Source organism: Somniosus microcephalus, chromosome 5 (assembly GCF_052327205.1).
Source record: "Somniosus microcephalus isolate GS21.2 chromosome 5, FLI_Smic_1.0, whole genome shotgun sequence".
Taxonomy (NCBI): domain Eukaryota; kingdom Metazoa; phylum Chordata; class Chondrichthyes; order Squaliformes; family Somniosidae; genus Somniosus; species Somniosus microcephalus.
In genome coordinates this window covers 101,904,658-101,923,992 of record NC_140991.1, presented here as the reverse complement: position 1 = coordinate 101,923,992, position 19,335 = coordinate 101,904,658, and the positions used below count along the sequence as shown (strand labels likewise).

The following is a 19,335-nucleotide window of genomic DNA, read 5'->3' as shown; positions in this document are numbered from 1 at the left end:
ACCCACTGAACACCCTACTGCAAACTGGGGTGCCATGGAAGTGGAGTGACAAATGTAGATGAGCTTTCCAGAAGAGCAAAACACTAATCACATCGAAAGAGGTATTGGCCCATTACAACCCAGCATTACCAATTCGGTTGGCATGTGATGCGTCACCCTACGGCATTGGAGCGGTGCTGTCGCACAAATTCTCGGATGGCTCAGAGAGGCCAATAGCCTTTGCGTCATGATCACTAACCTCAGCCGAGCGTAACTACGCCCAGATTGACAGGGAGGCCCTCAGCCTAGTGTGGGGAGTGAAAAAGTTCAATCACTATCTGCACGGGCAGAAATTCACCTTGCTGACTGATCACCAGCCTCTTGTCTCCATTTTTAATCCGAAGGAGGGCGTTCCGGTGATGACTGCGCAACGTCTACAAAGATGGTCACTTTTTCTAGGGGCGCACCACTATGAGATTGAATATAAGGGCACGAAACAGCATGGAAATGCTGATGGGCTATCACGCCTGCCACTGCCTACTGCGGAGGAAGCACCAGCAGTGGATCCTGTCGAAATATTCCATCCGACTATAGTTGAATACCTACCGGTAACTAACGCTTGTATCGAAAAGGAAACCCAAAATGACCCGACACTGTCTCGGGTATATGATTTGACGGTGAAGGGATGGCTAGCACATGGCGACTCACTGTTGCCAGCATTCTCGACAAGGAGAGAACAGCTGTCAGTGTGCCGGGGGACCTTGATGTGTGGATCCCGAGTGGTAATTCCACCCAAGTTAAGGGATAGAGTGCTCAATTAGCTTCATGAGGGTCATCTGGGAGGGGTAAAAATGAAAAGCCTAGCCAGGGCTTATGTGTGGTGGCTGGGAATCGATAAACAAATCGAGGACCTGACCAAGAGCTGCTCAGGATGCCAGAAAGTCCAAAATGCACCACCACAGGCCCCTCTACACCCATGGGAGTGGGCCTCATCTCCATGGCAATGGGTGCATATTGATTTTGCTGGTCCATTCATGGACTCAATGTTTTTAATAGCTGTGGATGCGCACTCGAAATGGCCTGAGGTCATCAAAATGTCCTCCACCACCGCGGAGAAAACTATTGCAGTCCTACGGACCATATTTGCCAGGAATGGCTTGCCAGAACAGATTTGCTCCGACAACGGACCACAGTTTGTGTCCGAAGAGTTCTGGAGGTTTTTGAAAAAGAATGGGGTAAGGCATTACACATCCGCCCCATATCATCCAGCCACAAATGGATTGGCTGAGAGGTTCGTACAAACCTTTAAGAAAGCAATAAAGGCTATGTACAATGACAACATTCCGCTGCAGCACAAGGTGGACAATTTCCTGTTCGCCTACCGGAATGCGACACATGCAGTCACCAACCAGGCCCCAGCCATGATGTTCTTTAACCGAAGGTTAAGATCTCGCCTGGATTTGCTCAGACCAAACGTACGAAGAGATGTTGAGAGTAAGCAATTCCAGCACATCCATGAGAAGCCAACAAGGAGCTTCAATGTAGGGGAACCAGTCTTGGCCCGCGACTACCGAATAGAAAAATGGCAGCCAGGAACGATATGCACATGGCAGGGCCCACTAATGTACACAGTGGACGTTGGGGAGAGCATCGTGAGACGCCATGCTGACCAGATCCTAGAGTCACAGGAACAAGTCAACCCCATGCCTCGCCCATACGTACCTGGTGATGAACCCAACGTACAGCTCGCATCTACCCCAGAAACAGTAGCATCGGAAGCTAATGAACCAACCGACGACAGGGGGCCAGAATCGCCTCCGCACCAAGAGCAAGACACTCGGGAAAGGCGCTATCCAGAATGGATCAGGAAGCCTCCCCAAAGACTGAATATATAAATAGACTATTTTCAGCTAATGTTGCATGTTAAAAGTGTTAATTGTAATTAGTTTGATATTTAATTGTTAAATCAGTGTTATGGTACTGTTAATCTAAAAGGGGAGGAATTGTAATGTATATACCTTTAAGGGGGGAACTATGTTTTACAGCTCATGTATACTGCAGTACCAGCAGTGACCACACCTGTATATAGCACTGAGTAGTAATCTGTACAGACCAGTTCCCATGTGAGCCACGTTGAGTAAACACCTGTTGTACCGTTCTCCTGCAGTCTGTGTCTTATTATACACAGACACAACAGAGATGTTGACCATCTGAGCTGACTGATATCTTTCTCAAATGGCATAGGTGGATATTACCCCAAAGGCAATATGACAGGTCACCCCTCCACCACAATCCCCCACTCCCACAGCCAGACTGTTCAAGGCAGCATAGGCAGGCAGACTGACAACCTCCCTCAGGTGGGTACCAGTGCATGGAGCAAGGACAGCTGAAGAGATTAATGAGAACAGAGGAAACGTCTATATAATTTTTTTTGGTTAAAAAGATGCTCTTATGTAAGAAGAATGGTCAATGGGGCGTCACCCTGGAGGGGCTGCCACTTCCCTGAGCATGAGTCACAAGATAAATCAGAGGGAGAACTGGAAGAATAAAAAAAGGATTCTCACCATCTGTTCACAATGGATATTTAAAGGTGGCTGTCAATCATATTGTAGTTAATTATTCACCAGTGACATTTTTTGAGTACAGTTACTTTCTACAATAAACATTGTGGGAAGCGTAACTTTAATGGCATTTTTCTTGGAAGCAAGCAGGGGGCAGAAAGGGTGAAAATTACCATTCCAGATGATTTTCTACAAATGCTGACATCGGACTGATCTGCACAGTATAGGTGTCATTGGCTGAGTACTCAAACAAGCCGTAGTAGGGATTGAAAAGTTCTTGCGACAAGAGGAAGAAAAACTCTCTTGATGGTCCACTGTAATCCAGACTGCAAAAGAAATAAACAAAGAAATAAAGCATAATATACAGGTAGGAGGAAACATACCGTAGTAGTCACACATTCAATGAGTTTAAATGCTAAACATAAAGCTGGGTGTTTCACAACTTGCAAAGATGTATTATTAAGAGAGTAACAGTAGAACCCATGACAGGGCAGATTGTACATGGTCTGTGGAAGATGTGGGCTTGATGGGCCAAATGACCTTTTCTCTTTCCAGGCTTTCTTATCATCTTAAAGCGGTATTGTAGAAATGCCATCATAATCTAGCTGAAGAAACTCACAGCAAGTTCTTTTTAATCAATCACAGGACCAAAACTTGATGCCATTTCTATGTTACTGCTTTCTATGGCAACAAACTCAGTAACACAAGCTGCAGTTGGCCAGTGTTCTGCCTTCCATCAAAGGTTCCCTTTTAGCTATTTTAAAACCCTATGGCACTGTTGATGTCACATCAACCATTAGTCAAAATGATTCAAACTTTTACAGATAAGGTAAGATGTTTCTGTCTACATACTGGCCTATAGATGATATTTTCTATAATTTTTTTTACAAAAGCACATGTATGTAGCACCTTGTCACATCCTGGAAACATCTCAAAGTGTTTCACATGACAAATACTTTTGAAATGCAGTGACGGTTGTCACATAGTTAAATGTAGCTGCCATTTTCACACATCAATTCGAATGGAGGGTTTTGACTGATTTCTGTTTGTTGATTAACTGTTTGCCACAGCCTTATTCAATTCATCTGGAACATTTTCTTAAGTACTGTAGTTGGCAGTGAAATATTAATGTGTGTTTGTGTGTGTGTCTCCTGTATGAACATTTCTGAAATAACTGTAATTTCAATGATGATTCAATATGCAGTCGAAGGCAGTTAAACGCACATTTTATGTTACATAATTCTGAGGTAGACACAAAATTTCTCTGTGCTAAATCACTTATCATTCTTTCATATTGAAATACCTAATTCAAGCACATCACCCAAATGCAAATTCCTAATTCAAGTACAGGTAGACTATCCTTTATCCGAAAACCTCGGGACCAGCCGTGTTTCGGTTTTCGGAAAATTTAGGATTTCAGAAGGTATTTTATAAGACTGGGAAATTTGTCGGGGGTCGGGGTCGGCAGGGGGGTCGGCAGGGGTCGGCGGGGGTGGGTCGGGGTCGGCGGGGGTCAGCATCGGCGGGGGAGTCGGCGGGGGTCGGGTCGGCGGGGGTCGGCGTCGGCGGGGTGTCGGGGTCGTGCGCACGACTTACGCTGAACGAAAAAACTTTCGGTTTTCAGAGGATTTCGGTTTTTGGAAGTGCAGATAAAGGATACACTATCCCTTATCCGAAAGGGTGGGGGTCGGGGGGGGGAGAAAAGAATATCAGACAGGCCGCTGCAGCTATTGGACGGGCCACTGTATTGTTGGGTTCACTCTCCTGGTATACCTCCTTCACACTGCCCGGCTCGGCCTGCAATCTCCTACCCAGGAGGGAACTCAGTGACCCTCTGCCCTGCTCAGCGTAAGTCGTGCGCCACTCTGGTCATGTCGTGCGCACGGCTTACGCTGAACGAAAAAACTTTCGGTTTTTAGAGGGTTTCAGTTTTCGGAAGTTCGGATAAAGGATAGTCTACCTGTAGAAGATAGCCTGCTCATCTTCTATAAAATACTCTGCACATTGTAGAATACAATGGTTTGTTAAAATTATTCCAGTTTTTTGCCTCTACTATTATATCTGGAAGTCTATTTCACATGCTGGTCACTCTTATCGTACAGAAGAATTTCTTGATAATCTGTCTTAAATTTACCGTTACTAGTTTGAACCTGTGTCTCCTTCTTCAACTCTTGCAATTTAATTTAAAGTCATATTCTGGGTTTACTTTTTCCATTCCCTTAACAATCATATATTTCTACAAGATCACCTCTCAGATGTTTACTTTCGAGGCTGAAAAGCCCAACTTTCTCCAGTCTTTCCTCGTACCTCAGACAGGAGAGTTCAGCCTCACGGTTCTTCTCTGTACTGCCTGCAGCACTTGAGTATCTCCCTTGTGCCTCAACCACCAGAACTGAAGGTAGCATTCAAAGTCTGGTCTGACCAGAGTACTAGAACATTTGTTCACTACCTTTTCTGATTTACATTCTACTCTTTTGGCCATGGAGTTCAATATTCTATTGGCTTTGTTGATTGCTGCTCTTCATTGGTTGGGCATGATTAGCATGAAGCCTACTAAGACTCTTTCAATTTTGTCCTTAGCTATTTCAACACCTTTCATGGGGTATGTGTGCTGCCTATTTTTTCCTGCTTTGTGCACTACACTGCACTTGTCTGCATTTTGTCCAACACATTCTGTAATTTCTGAACTGCCTCTTCCAATTTCACTGCCACTTAGTTTCTGAATCCAGGTCATTTAGGAAGATTTGAAACATTTGTGATCCAGCACTGGGCCCTAAGGTGCCCCACACAGTACCACCCCTCACCTTGCTATGACTCTTCCAGTGAATACTCATTGGACTGATTCTTAACTCCCAAAAATGGGTGGGTTGGGGTAGGGTCAAAGGTTAAAATGTAAAAAGTCTGAAACAGGAACACAACCTGCCTCGAACCCGCCCACTTCCGGTTTTAACGGAGGTGGGATGAGAGGCAAGTGACCAATCTGTTCAAGGGAAGCGGGCTGTTCATTTAAATATTATAATGAGGCTACCTGCCTTCATTTTAACAGTCATTCTATTTTTAACTCATTTCGGCCGGGTTTCCCAGGCCTCGGGAAACCCGGCAGGTGCAAGGAGACGAGAAGGGCTGAATCCACGAGGTATATGCCTTTACAGCACTGCTTGTGGGCCAGGAGAAGCAGGAGTGTTTCCTCCCAGCCCAACAAGCTACTCAGTAAATCCCAACCGCGCCCCCACCCTGCGATCTGTCTGCTCCCCGCGACCGCCATCAGACACCACTCCCCCCCACCATCAGGATCCCCCACACAATCTCTCTCAGTCCCCCCACTACACCTACCTGTTCTCATAGGTTGCAGCCTTATGAAGCAGGCTTCCCGCCCAAAAGGCCTCTTGCCTGTCAAGCAGGCTGCCTATGGGCTGGAACCCGACAGGAAACAATTTAAAGGCGCCTTGCAATTAAAAACTGCAGGTCATTTGGGAAACCCGTTCTTCTGGGTTTCCCAACCTCACAACAATGCCCCCATGGAACTCGGCTACAGGCTAAATCCAGGGCATTGTTTTCTACCCCTTCACCATTCCCAAGGTTCACTCTGAATCCAGCTTTGAGTTTAACTATTAGCTATTCATATGGAATTTTGTAAAAAAACACATCATAAGGCTTTCCACAGTCCAGTTGGGTTGTCACTTCCTCAAAGTTGAGGAGGTGGGTCAGGCAGGATCTACCCCTTCTGAATCAATGTTGACTTCTGTTTACTAGCACTGGAATTTCCTTGGGGTTTCTCCAGCTCCACTGCCGTAACTTCGATGGAAGTTTGCTAAACCTCCACCAAACTTCAGGTGACAGAGCGGGAGAAGCACCAAGGAAATTCTTGGCACAGGCTATTATTGTAGCGATAATGTTCAATTTACTTCGGATAACCAATTCCATTATTTCACCTAAGGGGCCTATAGTTGCCTCTGGCTGTTTCGACATTCGTATTGAAGATTGGCACCATGTTGGCATGTTTTCAATTGTGAGATATGATACAGCAATTTGTCAAATGACTACTTTTATGTGCAATTTGCAGATCCAACCAAAATATTTATCGGTGAAGTCATTTTGCATTTCTCATGATTAAACTGTGCTCAGGATGTTCCTATTGGTGCCATTTTTACATTACCGAACTAATTCAAGTGGGAGCATGACATGCTGGGCCTCCCGGTGCTATGCAATCTGCCACATTTACAGTGCACCAGTAGCAACATTAAAGAAAAGTGCACAGGTACAATTGTTGGAAAGCTGCAAATGTGACTTGCATTTCTAGTCAGCGAATGATCACTGGTGGTTGAGAAATGTCAGCGCAAGTCAGCAAATAGAAAATGGTACAGGATGCCTGGGCATTCAGCTCGCCTGCAGTCTGCAGAAATGCTGGACTGCACTGCTAATGGAGCAGGCATACATCACCTCTTGCCATTTACATTACAGCACTGGCACTAAAGTCTGGGCTGTCAATGGCAGTAGCATTGTAATGTAAGGAAGGTAGGTGCATTGCCCTGAAATTCTTTGGCACGTGATCCCGTGGTTGGACCAGGACTGCGCCTGCCAGTGCCCTCCTGCACTGACCCTGCCGGAGTTTGTGGGCTCCGTCGTAACTTACCTAATTTGTATGAGGCAGGCGGGTACAAGTGCCACTACAAGCATGTGCCTGCCCCAAGTGGCTGGCAACTCTAGTGCCCGCCCCATTTGGGGGGATTGCCCAGGTCCTTTCCTGACCCTGTCGGCCCTCTGTGAAAGGGGGTCAATCTGTTTGTTCTTAAAAAAAATAAGCTCTTTCTTTGGAAGTCCAGGTTACTTCATTGGACCCCACCACTGTTGTTCATGTGGAGTCTGGTACACTTCAACACATTCGGCCTACAGGCCTCCAGAGATATGCTGGGTCCCAACTCAGCCAGAATTCTCAGCATAGGGAATCCCCAGACTTGCTCTACTCCCTTTATAAAGGGTGGCCAGAGGTTCCATACCTTACAAGGCAAATTGGACACTCCCATAATCAGCAGAGACCCGGTACAACCAGGTCACCAACACTTCCCAAGAAGGGGGGCTGCTGCTGGTTTCCTGCCAGAGTTACAGTTACCGATGGAACTTGAGTGAAATTTCGGCCCCAATGTCTCCAGCAAGAGAAAATATTTCCATTTGATGCAAAAGGTCAGGAAAGGTTACAAAAAAAGTCTCTTAGAACCAGACTTTATAAAACAGGACTAGCTTTGACCAATCATTAATGCACAAGGAGTAAACTGTTAAAAATCTGCTGATATCAGGAGAATACGGGAATGAGACTGCATGCCTGTGGATTTGTCTGGAATTTATATTATAATGAATGGATTTATAAAGTATATAAACTGTTCAATTATAAAGTATATAAACTGTTCAATTATAAAGTATATAAACTGTTCTGTTATCTCAACAGAACTTCTTGTTATTTGGTCAATTTCAAATCATATTGTACACTGAAGCTGTACAAAGCATGCTGTGTAGAATGTGTATTAATATGATTAGACACATAATGAGGGCATAAAGTGTTTTCTTACTGGGAATTTGCAACCTTTATCAGGAATCAAATGGATTAATCAGTCTTAGGAACACTTTGCAATAGGGCTTTAATGATTAAAATCAGCTTTTCTATAAAAATTACTTTGACAAGCTGACTGTAGCTTTCCCTAAGTAATGGTTAACGAGGGAATCAGTCAGTGTTTTTGGTATAAGGCAAGGGGGAACTGAACAATATCCAATCAGCATCAAACACATGGAGAAACTCCATACCCTTCTTCTCCCACGAACGTGACATACAGCTTGTTTCGTTGCAGATCTTTGCGTGAATAGGCCATAACCTGATTGAAGGTACCTTCCAGCAAGTGGTCCCGGCGTATAATTAACCTGCAAAGGATAGAGCGGAGTTAGAGTGAGGCAGCAGAGGCAGCTGGATGGGCTGCAGTGCTGCCAGCTGGATTTTTATGCAAGGAACTTTGTTTTTGTAATTGAAAGCACATGTAAACTATATTTAGGAAGTCCCAAATTATTTTTCTTGGAGAATACGTGTACATTTTTGAATCGGGTTATTCACTTACTAACAAGTCTCTTAAATGGGCCTCATCTTCACAAGACACTGTTATTTTTGGAAATACACAACACAATGGCCTAAACCACAATAAAATGCATCATTGTGTCATTAGTTGTGATGGAATTGAGGCATCTTTTTTCTCTTTCCCTGAACAAAATGCTTTTTCAGCAAGGGAGTGCCTTTTTGGAAAGGAAGAAAAAATATGCTTTCATGTCGCATCTTATCATGCCCTCAGGATGTCCAAAAGGGCTTTACAACCAATGAACTAAATTATGGTTATTCATGTGTTCAGTCTATAGGGCAGATTTAACAAATTTGTGCTCATGCCAAGGAGCTTGTGTGCCGGGAGCATATATCAAGAATTTGGGTGGAAAGGCCAGCTGCTATACAATATTTTCCATCCATTAATTTTCATGTACAGTAAATCCTGTGGGCCCCATTGACCTTCATGCCCAAATTTCTATGTGGTTCTGGTTCGCGAAGCTCTCATGTTGCTGGTGCGAGTTAGTAAAATGTATTTAATTGGCAATATCATGAAGAAATTATAAAAACGGTCTCCTTACTTGATTTTTCCTGGTCCTTGCCCATAACCTTTGGCCTCAAGCTTTCTGTAAAAGTTTCTCAGCTTAGCTTCAAAATCTCTCCTGTATGGTGCAGGAGCCCTTGCACTTGCTCGCTGCATGCCTATCAAACAAAAGTGTGATCATGATGAATATATTCCTGAAAAATTCATTTGCAGTGCAGTTTTTGAAAAACCTTTCAGATTACGACACTGACTAAAATCAGTTCTTTCAGCACAGGCCTTCCTCGTCTGCGTGTCGCAGCCACTGATGGTGCTCTGTCTGTGCTGCAACCTTGAATGCGGGACAGACTGCAATAGACAACACAACTCCATCATGTGAATTGAAGCCTTTCTACAAAGAGAGTCTTAGACAAATCCAAGTAAGGGCAGCTCTGCTGGTGTTAGTGGGTGTGAACGGTAATGTTAATTGTGAACAGTCCTCAAGTGCCTGGCATCCCTCTTCCCTTCTCTCAAAGACATCAACATTGCAAGTTTCCAACAGAGAAGCCCATTGTTCACATTTCCAGAACCAATGCAAAAGATGACAGTGACGTATGCTATGGAACAAAGTTTTACCTGCAACTAAGTGGTTTCAAAACTTTGAACAGAAAAAAGTAAAAATCTTCATAATTGTTTCAAAACCTGCACTTTGCAGTCCCCTGACCCTTTCTCTGCTCCAGGACGCCCATTGTGTGTGGGAATTGTTAGGAATCCATTTGGAACCAGTGCAAATGACCCAGAATCATGGGGATGCTGAAATGATGCTATTTGTACCCCATTAAAATCATAATGAAGCACCTGCTGGAAATAAATGTAAGGGGCAAAATGGATGGAGGTCCAGTGTCACTGATCTCTAACCACCTACGTACTCGGTTATGCCGCAGGTGTGTCTATTTATGGGGTGTAATCGAGACAAAAATCAGCCTATTTGGGTTAACCAGGAGTTTATGGCATCATTTTAACCAATCACAGTACTGGTATGAATCCCTCAATCTCACTCACCATGAGCTATGTGAGTTTTGATACTGAGAAAGGATAACTGCAATTTTTGGCACAGTCTTCTACTGGACAAAACCAGCCGAGGCTGCAGAGTTCCAGCTGAAAGGCAAGATGGTCCCTTTATTAAGGGTTGGTGATTTTCTTTTAACAGAAAATGACCAGCTTGAATGCAAGGTACTTTTCCGATTGCTTTTAGAACTCACTCCAGCAGTCTGACCTCTGCTGGGCTATTTGTCTCAGGTTACATTAATGATAGAATAAGATTCTATGCAGTTCTAATGCTAAGCCCAAAGGTCAATCCAATTTACCTGGGGAGTTCTGAGGTGAAGACCCAGGGGAGCAGCGGGGAGAGTAGCTGTATCCCGGGTGAAATGAAGCATGTATTGGAACGTAGGACATAATCTCATCTTCAAAGAGGCTAAAAGAAAATAGAGCATGGTAAGTAAATGCTTGATCGAGTTGGCAACCAATGGCAGGAAAGAGTCCGCATTACAGTGACCTGGTTAATATTGACTAAACCATTTTCTTTTAAGCATACAGTATGACCTTTAAACTGGATTATCATGAAAGATTTCATACTCAGAAATATAACTGAAAGAGACTGTCTTCTCAAAGAAATGCTTGCCAGACCTTTCTCTCATATTTGCAAACATAAAATGCGATGATGCATCATTGCGCTCTTGCATGTGCTGTCACTCTGATGCAAATGATGTATGTCTCCTCCCTCCCAAAATAAAGCTTTCCAATTACTTATTAATAAAGAAAATTCTCCTTTAAATTACATTATATGGTGACTATAAAACAGATGTCTTTATTTCAGTACAAGAAAGTATAATTTTTATTTATTAAAATAATATATCACTTAGGGTAGGAGGGGAAAGAAGATCCATGAACAGCTTTATGTGATGATGGCCCGGCACGGGCTCAATGGGCCGAATGGCCTCCTTCTGTGCAGTAACCATTCTATGATTCTATGATAACATATAGCGGTTGGATTTTCTAAATCATATTTAATCTGATTGCGTGGGGGCTGCAAATAGCAACCAGGTGGTTCCAGGGATGCACACCGAAAATGAAATAGGTTAGAAACATTTGCTGTATTCCAGCTTTGCAGTATTCGATATTGCCATCTTACTGCATCGTATCGCAGAACTTTACAGCAACAGGCCATTTGGCCCATCAAGTCGCAGTTTTCAAGAGTCTTTTACTTCTGGACGAAAATTACTACCATTGATGAGTTTTCACAATGTCAACTATTGTAACATACTATATATTTATTTTATTATTAGGCAAAACAAATAAGAACAATTGAAATTAAAAGCACTGGGGTTATGACTGCACAAAATGCAACCAACAGCAATCTCTCAAACTGCAATTACAAATTGGTTTCAGATTTTAGATTAAATTCCATTATGCATTAATTAGGACAACAAGAATATTTACACAAGTGGTCAGAAAAATAATCAAACTCAAATTTATACAAGAGAGGGGCCCTAAATTCTCCCAATCACCTGCTGGAATTTGTGAAAGGTCAGTAATTGGTTGGGAGGTAAGGGACAGAGAGTAGGGGTAAAAGCTTAATTCTCTGATTGACAGGATGTGACAAGTGGTGTTCCCACGGATCTGTACTGGGACCTCAGCTTTTCATCATATATATTAATGGCTTGAATGAAGAAATAGAGATTTGTACACCCAAGTTTGCAGATGAAGTTACGTTAGGAGGCACAGTAAATTGTGTGGATGGGAGCAGGAAGTTACAAAAGGACATAGACAGACTAAGTGAGTGAGAAAATTTGTAGCAGGTGGAGTTCAATGTGAGGTCATCCATTTTGGATCGGAGAAAGACAAATCGGGATATTTTCTTAATGGCGAGAGGCTAAGAGCAAAGGGATTTAGGTGTTCATGTAGACAAATCATTAAAAGCTAGTGCACAGGTACAAAAAGTAATCAAAAAGGCAAATGGAATGTTGGCCTCTATCTCAAGGGGGCTGGAATTCAAATTGAAGAAGTGATGCTGCAGTTGTACAGAGCTTTGGTCAGACCCCATCTGGAGTTTTGGGCGTCGAACCTCAGGAAAGATATATTGGCTTTGGAAGGGGTGCAGTGCAGATTCACCAGAATGATACTAGGGCTTAAAGGGTTAAATTATGAAGACAGGTTGCATAAACATGGCTTGAATTCCTTTGAGTTTAGAAGTTTGAAGGGTGATCTAATTGAGGTAAATAAAGTGATTAAGGGATTTGATAGTGTAGATACAGAGAAACTATCTCCTCTGGTGGGGGAATCCAGAAGAAGCAGGTATAATCTTAAAATTAGAGCTAGACCATTTAGGAGTAACATCAGGAAGCACCTTTTCCACACAAAGGGCAGTGGAAATCTGGAACTCGCACCCCCAAAAGGCTGTGGGTGCTGAGTGAATTGAAATTTTCAAGACGGATTAATATATTTTTGTTAGGTAAGGGTATCAAAGGATATAGAAAAAAGGTGGGTAAATGGAGTTGATCTACAGATCAGCCATGAGCTAATTGAATGGTGGAACAGGTTTGCGGGGCTGAATGGCCTACTACTATCACAGAAATCACAGAAACCCCACAGTGCAGATAGAGGCCATTTCGGCCCATTGAGCCTGCACCGACACATATCCCACCCGATCCCCGTAACCCCTACACCAACACATATCCCACCCTACCCCGTAACCCCACGTATTTAATCCCCCTAACACTAAGGGTCAATTTATCATAGCCAATCATCCTAACCCGCACATCTTTGGACTGTGGGAGGAAACCGGAGCACCCGGAGGAAACCCACGCAAACACAGGGAGAATGTGCAAACTCCACACAGACAGTCACCTGAGGCCGGATTCGAACCCGGGTCCCTGGCGCTGTGAGGCAACAGTGCTAACCACTATGCCACCGTGCTGCCCATGTTTCTAATTTGGATGGGAGATCAAGGGAAACCCTGGAGAAACAGCGTAAACGCCCATTTTCAGCCATTAATGCCACTTGTCAGGATTCTGCTGATCAGAAGATCAGGATCTTTATCTGTTTTAAAACAAAATCATCCAGAACCCTCTTAATTGTTAAATTTAGAAAAAAATATATACAACAGGAACCATTTCAAAATTAACACATTTTTCCCCAAAGTGTAACCTATGTGCACAATCACGTGTATTCCATTACTCACAAAATGCTTTCAATGCGTATTTCCTTTGGTATTAATAAACCACACTTGGAATGCTTCCAGAAAAGACCACCATTGTTGAATTGAAGAATTTCCATGTAATTAGCCATTTTTTTCTATGTTGAATATTTTGAACAATGAGAACAGTTATACTAGTCTAATCCTACCTTCGTGCTCAGTCTCACCATCCTTTAATATTCCTATTTTTCAAGCTTCTTTTACTAATCATCTTTTAAAATAATTTGGGGACTCTGCTTCAACAATGGTTTGAAGGTGGTTTCTTTCCCCACCCTCTGTGTAAAGAACATCTTTTCAATCTCCCTCCATTTATTTTTGTGATTCTCTTAAACATGTTCCCTCTCTTCACTCTCTTGCAAACCAGTGAAAACAGTTTATTGCTATATACCTACCTCTTTGTTATGACTTTGGAGAACAGTCCACACAGAAGAGGTTATGCAATCTATCTTTCTGAAATAAATTTTTTGTGGGGAAGGATTCCTTTTCTATGCCACTGTGACACCCTGACTCATCTCAGTATAGCTCTTGTGGGCTGAATGAGAAGGGGACCAGTAACTACTTTCAATCTTGTTCTTTTTTTCCATCTGGTTCTGGGGAATGGGGTGGGTCAGGTGGATTACGTTTCAGTAGGGGATCATTTAGGGAACAGTGAACCTAGCATCATAAGGTTTAGGTTATCTATGGAAAAGGACAGGGAGCAATCTAGAGTCAAAACACTTAATTGGAGGAGGGCCAGTTTCACTGGGTTGCGAATGGACCTGGTAAATTGAAATCAAAGATTGGCAGGCAAAACTGTAATTGAACAATGGGCTGCCTTTAAAGAGGAGATGGCTCAGGTACAGTTGAGGTACATTCTCACGGGGGGGGGAAAGGTAGGGCAACCAAAACCGGAGCTCCCTGGATGACGAAAGAGATAGAGAGTAAGATAAAGCAGAAAAAAGGGGCGTATGACAGATGTCAGGTTGAGAATACAAGTGAGAACCAGGCTGAACACAGAAAGTTCAGAGAGGAAGTGAAAATGAAATAAGAGGGGTGAAGAGGGAGTTTGAGAATAGACTGGCAGCTAACATAAAAGGGAATTCAAAAGTCTTCTATAGGCATATAAAAAGTAAAGGGGTAGCAAGAGGAGGGGTGGGGCCGGTTACGGACCAAAAAGCAGACCTACGCATGGGGGCAGAGGACATGGCTGAGGCACTAAATGAGTACTTTGCATCTGTCTTTACCAAGGAAGAAGATGCTGCCAAAGTCATAGTGAAAGAGGAAGTTGTTGAGATACTGGATGGGATAAAAATTGATAAAGAGGAGGTACTAGAAAGGCTGGCTGCACTTACAGTAGGTAAGTCACCAGGACCAGATGGGATGCACCCTTGGATGCTGAGGGAAATAAAGGTGGAAATTGCGGAGGTAATGGCCGTAATCTTCCAATCCTCCTTCAATACGGGATGGTGCCAGAGGACTGGAGAATTGCAAATGTTACACCCTTGTTCAAAAAAGGGTGTATGGATAAACCCAGCAACTACAGGTCAGTCAGCTTAACCTTGATGGTGGGGAAGCTTTTAGAAATGATAATCCAGGACAAAATTAAGAGTCACTTGGACAAGTGTGGATTAAGGGAAGCCAGCATGGATTTGTTAAAGGCAAATCATGTTTAACTAACTTGATTGAATTTTTTGATGAGGGAACAGAGAGCGTTGTTGAGGGCAATACGGTTGACGTGGTGTACATGGCCTTCCAAAAAGCATTTTTGATAAAGTGCCACATAATAGGCTTGCAAGCAAAGTTGAAGCCCATGGAATAAAAGGGATAGTGGCAGCATAGATACGAAATAGTGACAGGAAACAGGGAGCAGTGGTGAACGGTTGTTTTTCGGACTGGAGGAAGGTACACAGTGGTGTTCCCCGGGGTCGGTACGAGGACCACTGCTTTTCTTGATAAATATTAATGATTTGGACTTAGGTGTACAGGGCGCTATTTCAAAATTTGTGGATGACACAAAACTTGTATAGTGAACAGTGAGGAGGATAGGGATAGACTTCAAAAGGACATAAATAGGCTGGTGGAATGGGCGGACACGTGGCAGATGAAGGTTAACGTAGAAAAATGCGAAGTGATACATTTTGGTAGGAAGAACAAGGAGAGGCAATATAAACTAAAGGGTACAATTTTAAAGGGGGTGCAGGAACAGAGAGACATGGGGGTATATGTGCACAGATTGTTGAAGGTGGCAGAGCAGGTTGAGGAAGCGGTTAAAAAAACATACTGGATCCTGGGTTTTATGAATAGAGGCATAGGGCAGAAATATAGCAACATAGAAGATAGGAACAGGAGTAGGCCATTCGGCCCCTCGAGCCTGCTCCGCCATTCAATGAGATCATGGCTGATCATTCAAACTCAGTACCCTGTCCCTGCCTTCTCCCCATATCCCTTGATCCCTTTAGCCTTAAGAAATATATCTAACTCCTTCTTGAATATATTTAATGAATTGGCCTCAACTGCCTTCTGTGGTAGAGAATTCCATAGGTTCACCACTCTCTGGGTGAAGAAATTCCTCCTCATCTCTGTCCTAAATGGCTTACCCCTTTTCTTTAGACTGTGACCCCTGGTTCTGGACTCCCCCGCCATCGGGAACATCCTTCCTGCATCTAGTCTGTCTAGTCCTGTTAGAATTTTATAAGTTTCAATGAGATCCCCTCTCATTCTTCTAAACTCCAGCGAGCATAAGCCCAATCAACCCAATCTCTCCTCATACGTCATTCCTGCCATCCCAGGTATCAGTCTGGTGAATCTTCGCTGCACTCCCTCCATGGCAAGAACATCCTTCCTAAGATAAGGCGACCAAAACTGCACACAACACTCAAGGTGTGGTCTCACCAAGGCCCTGTACAACTGCAGCAAGACATCCTTGTTCCTGTACTCGAAACCTCTCACTACGAAGGCCAACATACCATTTGCCTTCTTAACCGCCTGCTGCACCTGCATGCTTACTTTCAGCGACTGGTGCACAAGGACACCCAAGTCTCGTTGCATTTCCCCTTCTCCCAATCTATTGCTGTTCCGATAATAATCTGCCTTCCTGTTTTTGCCACCAAAGTGGATAACCTCGCATTTATCCACATTATACTGCATCTGCCATACATCTGCCCAATCACCCAACCTGTCCAAATCATACTGGAGTTTCTCGGCATCCTCCTCACAGCACACACACCCACCCAGCTTTGTGTCATCTGCAAACTTGGAGATATTACATCTAGTTCCCTCGTATAGATCATTAATATATATTGTGAATAGCTGGGGTCCTAGCACCGATCCCTGTGGTACCTCACTAGTCACTGCCTGCCACTCGGAAAAAGAGCTGTTTATTCCAACTCTTTGCTTCCTGTCTGCCAGCCAGTTCTCTATCCAAGTCAGTACCTTGCCCCCAATCCCATGTGCTTTAACTTTACACGCTAATCTCTTATGTGGGACCTTATCGAAAGCCTTCTGAAATTCCAAATACACCACATCCACTGGTTCTCCCTTATCTATTCTACCAGTTACATCCTCAAAAAATTCCAGTTGATTAGTCAAGCACGATTTACCTTTTGTAAATCCATGTTGACTTTGTCCGATCCTGTCACTGTTTTCCAAGTGCTCTGCTATTACATCTTTTATAATGGACTCTAGCATTTTCCCCACTACCGATGTCAGGCTTACCGGTCTATAATTCCCCGTTTTCTCTCTATCACCTTTTTTGAATAGTGGGGTAACATTAGCTACCCTCCAATCCATGGGAACTGTTCCAGAATCTATAGAATTTTGGAAGAGGATCCATAGAATTTTGGCAGGATTTTCATTGGGCCATGGAGGCGGGATTGGAGGCATGTGGGGGTTAAATCGGGGGGCACAAACCCATCCCGCACCCAACCCACCTCCATGCCAGTTTCAAAGGAGGCGGGTACCTGACCCGCACTGGGACCCGCCTCCCCGAGGCGGGAAGGGGATTAGTGCCAATTAACTGCCTGTTAACAGGTAGTTAACAGACAGTTTTCAGCCTAATCCCTATTTTTAATGTTGAAGTGTGGGATTCCCGATGGCTCCAAACCACGCCAAGTTAGAGGAGGCGGACCGTCGGGATGAAGGGCTTGGAGGGGTCGAAATGTCCGGTGTTCAGGTGAGTGATGGGTGCATGAGTGCAAAGGTCAGTGTGTTTGGTGTGTGTAAAGTGTTTAAAGAAGTTTTACATACCTTTACTTACCTTTACAGCCTTCCTTCCTTCAGGTCTCAGGAGTCTCTCATCTCACCGGCACAGAAAGCAGAATGGCTGCGAGCTGTCAAAAATTGCAGCATTCAGCTTTCTGTTCCGGGGAGATCTCTAAATCAGCCTGAGAGGAAGGAATTAACCTGGAGTACAGATTGTCAGTGTTTGACAACTTCAAATAGCTGTGAAACGTCGATATTTCATCTGTCAAAAGGTCTTGACAGATGAAATATCAATCTGTGATGCCACCTGTTGCCAGGTGGCCCTTAATTGGCCTGCTGAGCCCGCTGGGAAGACTCAACAAGGTCAATCAAGTCAAAATCGCGTGGGTTGGCTAGAACTCGATGGAGGCGGGACTACAACCCCGAAAGTTGTAGTCCCGCCTCCTACCTGACTCCTCAATGAAAATCCAGCCCATAGAGTACAAAAGCAAGGAAGTTATGATGAACCTTTAGAAAACACTGGTTCGGCCACAACTGGAGTATTGTGTCCAATTCTGGGCACTGCACTTTAGGAAGGATGTGAAAGCTTTAGAGAGGTTGCAGAAAAATTTACAAGAATGGTCCCAATGATGAGTGATTTCAGTTACGTGGATAGACTGGAGAAGCTGGGGTTGTTCTCCTTAGAGCAGAGAAGATTGAGAGGAGATTTGATAGAGGTGTTCAAAATCATGAGGGGTCCAGACAGAGTAGATAGAGAGAAACTGTTCCCATTGGTGGAAAGGTCGAGAACCAGAGGACACAGATTTAATGTGATTGGCAGAAGGTCCAAAGCCAACATGAGGAAAAACTTTTTTATGCATTGAGTGGTTAGGATCTGGATGCACTGCCTGAAAGGGTGGAGGAGGCAGATTCAATAGTGGCTTTCAAAAGGGAATTAGATAAGTACCTGAAGGAAAAAATTTGCACGGCTATGGGGAAAGGGCAGGGGATTGGGAATAGCTGAGGTGCTCTTGCAAAGAGCTGGCATGGGCTCGACAGGCCAAATAGCCTCCTTCTCTGCTGTAATGATTCTATTCAATAATTCTTTACCCCTTTCCCTTTTCAGTCTAGTTGCCTGCAATATTGGTCTCTCACCTCCTTCCTGAAGTTATTCATGTTTTTGGATTTTCATTTAGGTGCATGGCCGCTTCTCTTTTCATATTTTAAGAAAGTTTTTCTCAATTTATGGTGGGTATGAGTTTGGCCTGGGCCTCAGTTGGTTCGTAATCCTTGCTTCCTTGTTGTTCTGAGGACCCTATAGCCTAATCTTCGATGCTCGCTGGCTACTGCTTCAGGCCTGATAAGTTTAGACAGTAATCAATTTAGACCAGTCTGTTTTTATGACTTCAAGTTCTGAATTCTGTTCTATGTCTATCCTGCAATTCGTCGGTACAAAGTAGGAATGTGTGTTACCATGACGACCAACATAATTAAATGAAAGTAAGACCCTATATTCAGTTTTACGGTTAATTTTTTTCAGCACTTAAGGGTAAGGCAAATAAAAACATTAGGGGCATATTAAAAGTTGTTCAAGGGAAAATGAAACATGTCAGCAATAAGAGGCTCATAAAGTGAACTGGGCTCACAGTTTAAATTCTGATCTGTCACGGAACTACTGATATCAGCATATAGAACTTCTCAAAACAACTCAGAAGGAATCAGTTACAAATTACATCGTTTTGTGAGGAAATAAATGGAGTTGATACAGAAGAAAAGCACCTCA

General features: G+C 43.6%; 1 protein-coding gene across 1 annotated transcript in view; it reads right to left on the bottom strand.

Moving 5' to 3' along the window:
- The window catches only part of hecw1b (HECT, C2 and WW domain containing E3 ubiquitin protein ligase 1b), a 773,289-nt gene that overhangs the window by 183,579 nt on the left and 570,375 nt on the right, over positions 1–19,335 (bottom strand). Inside the window, exons 19-22 of the mRNA XM_085988048.1 lie at positions 10,504–10,613; positions 9,198–9,318; positions 8,337–8,450; positions 2,714–2,866 (exon numbers count right to left, since the gene is read on the bottom strand). Of these exons, the coding sequence (XP_085844174.1) occupies positions 2,714–2,866; positions 8,337–8,450; positions 9,198–9,318; positions 10,504–10,613 (498 nt within the window). The remainder of the gene's footprint in view (positions 1–2,713; positions 2,867–8,336; positions 8,451–9,197; positions 9,319–10,503; positions 10,614–19,335) is intronic.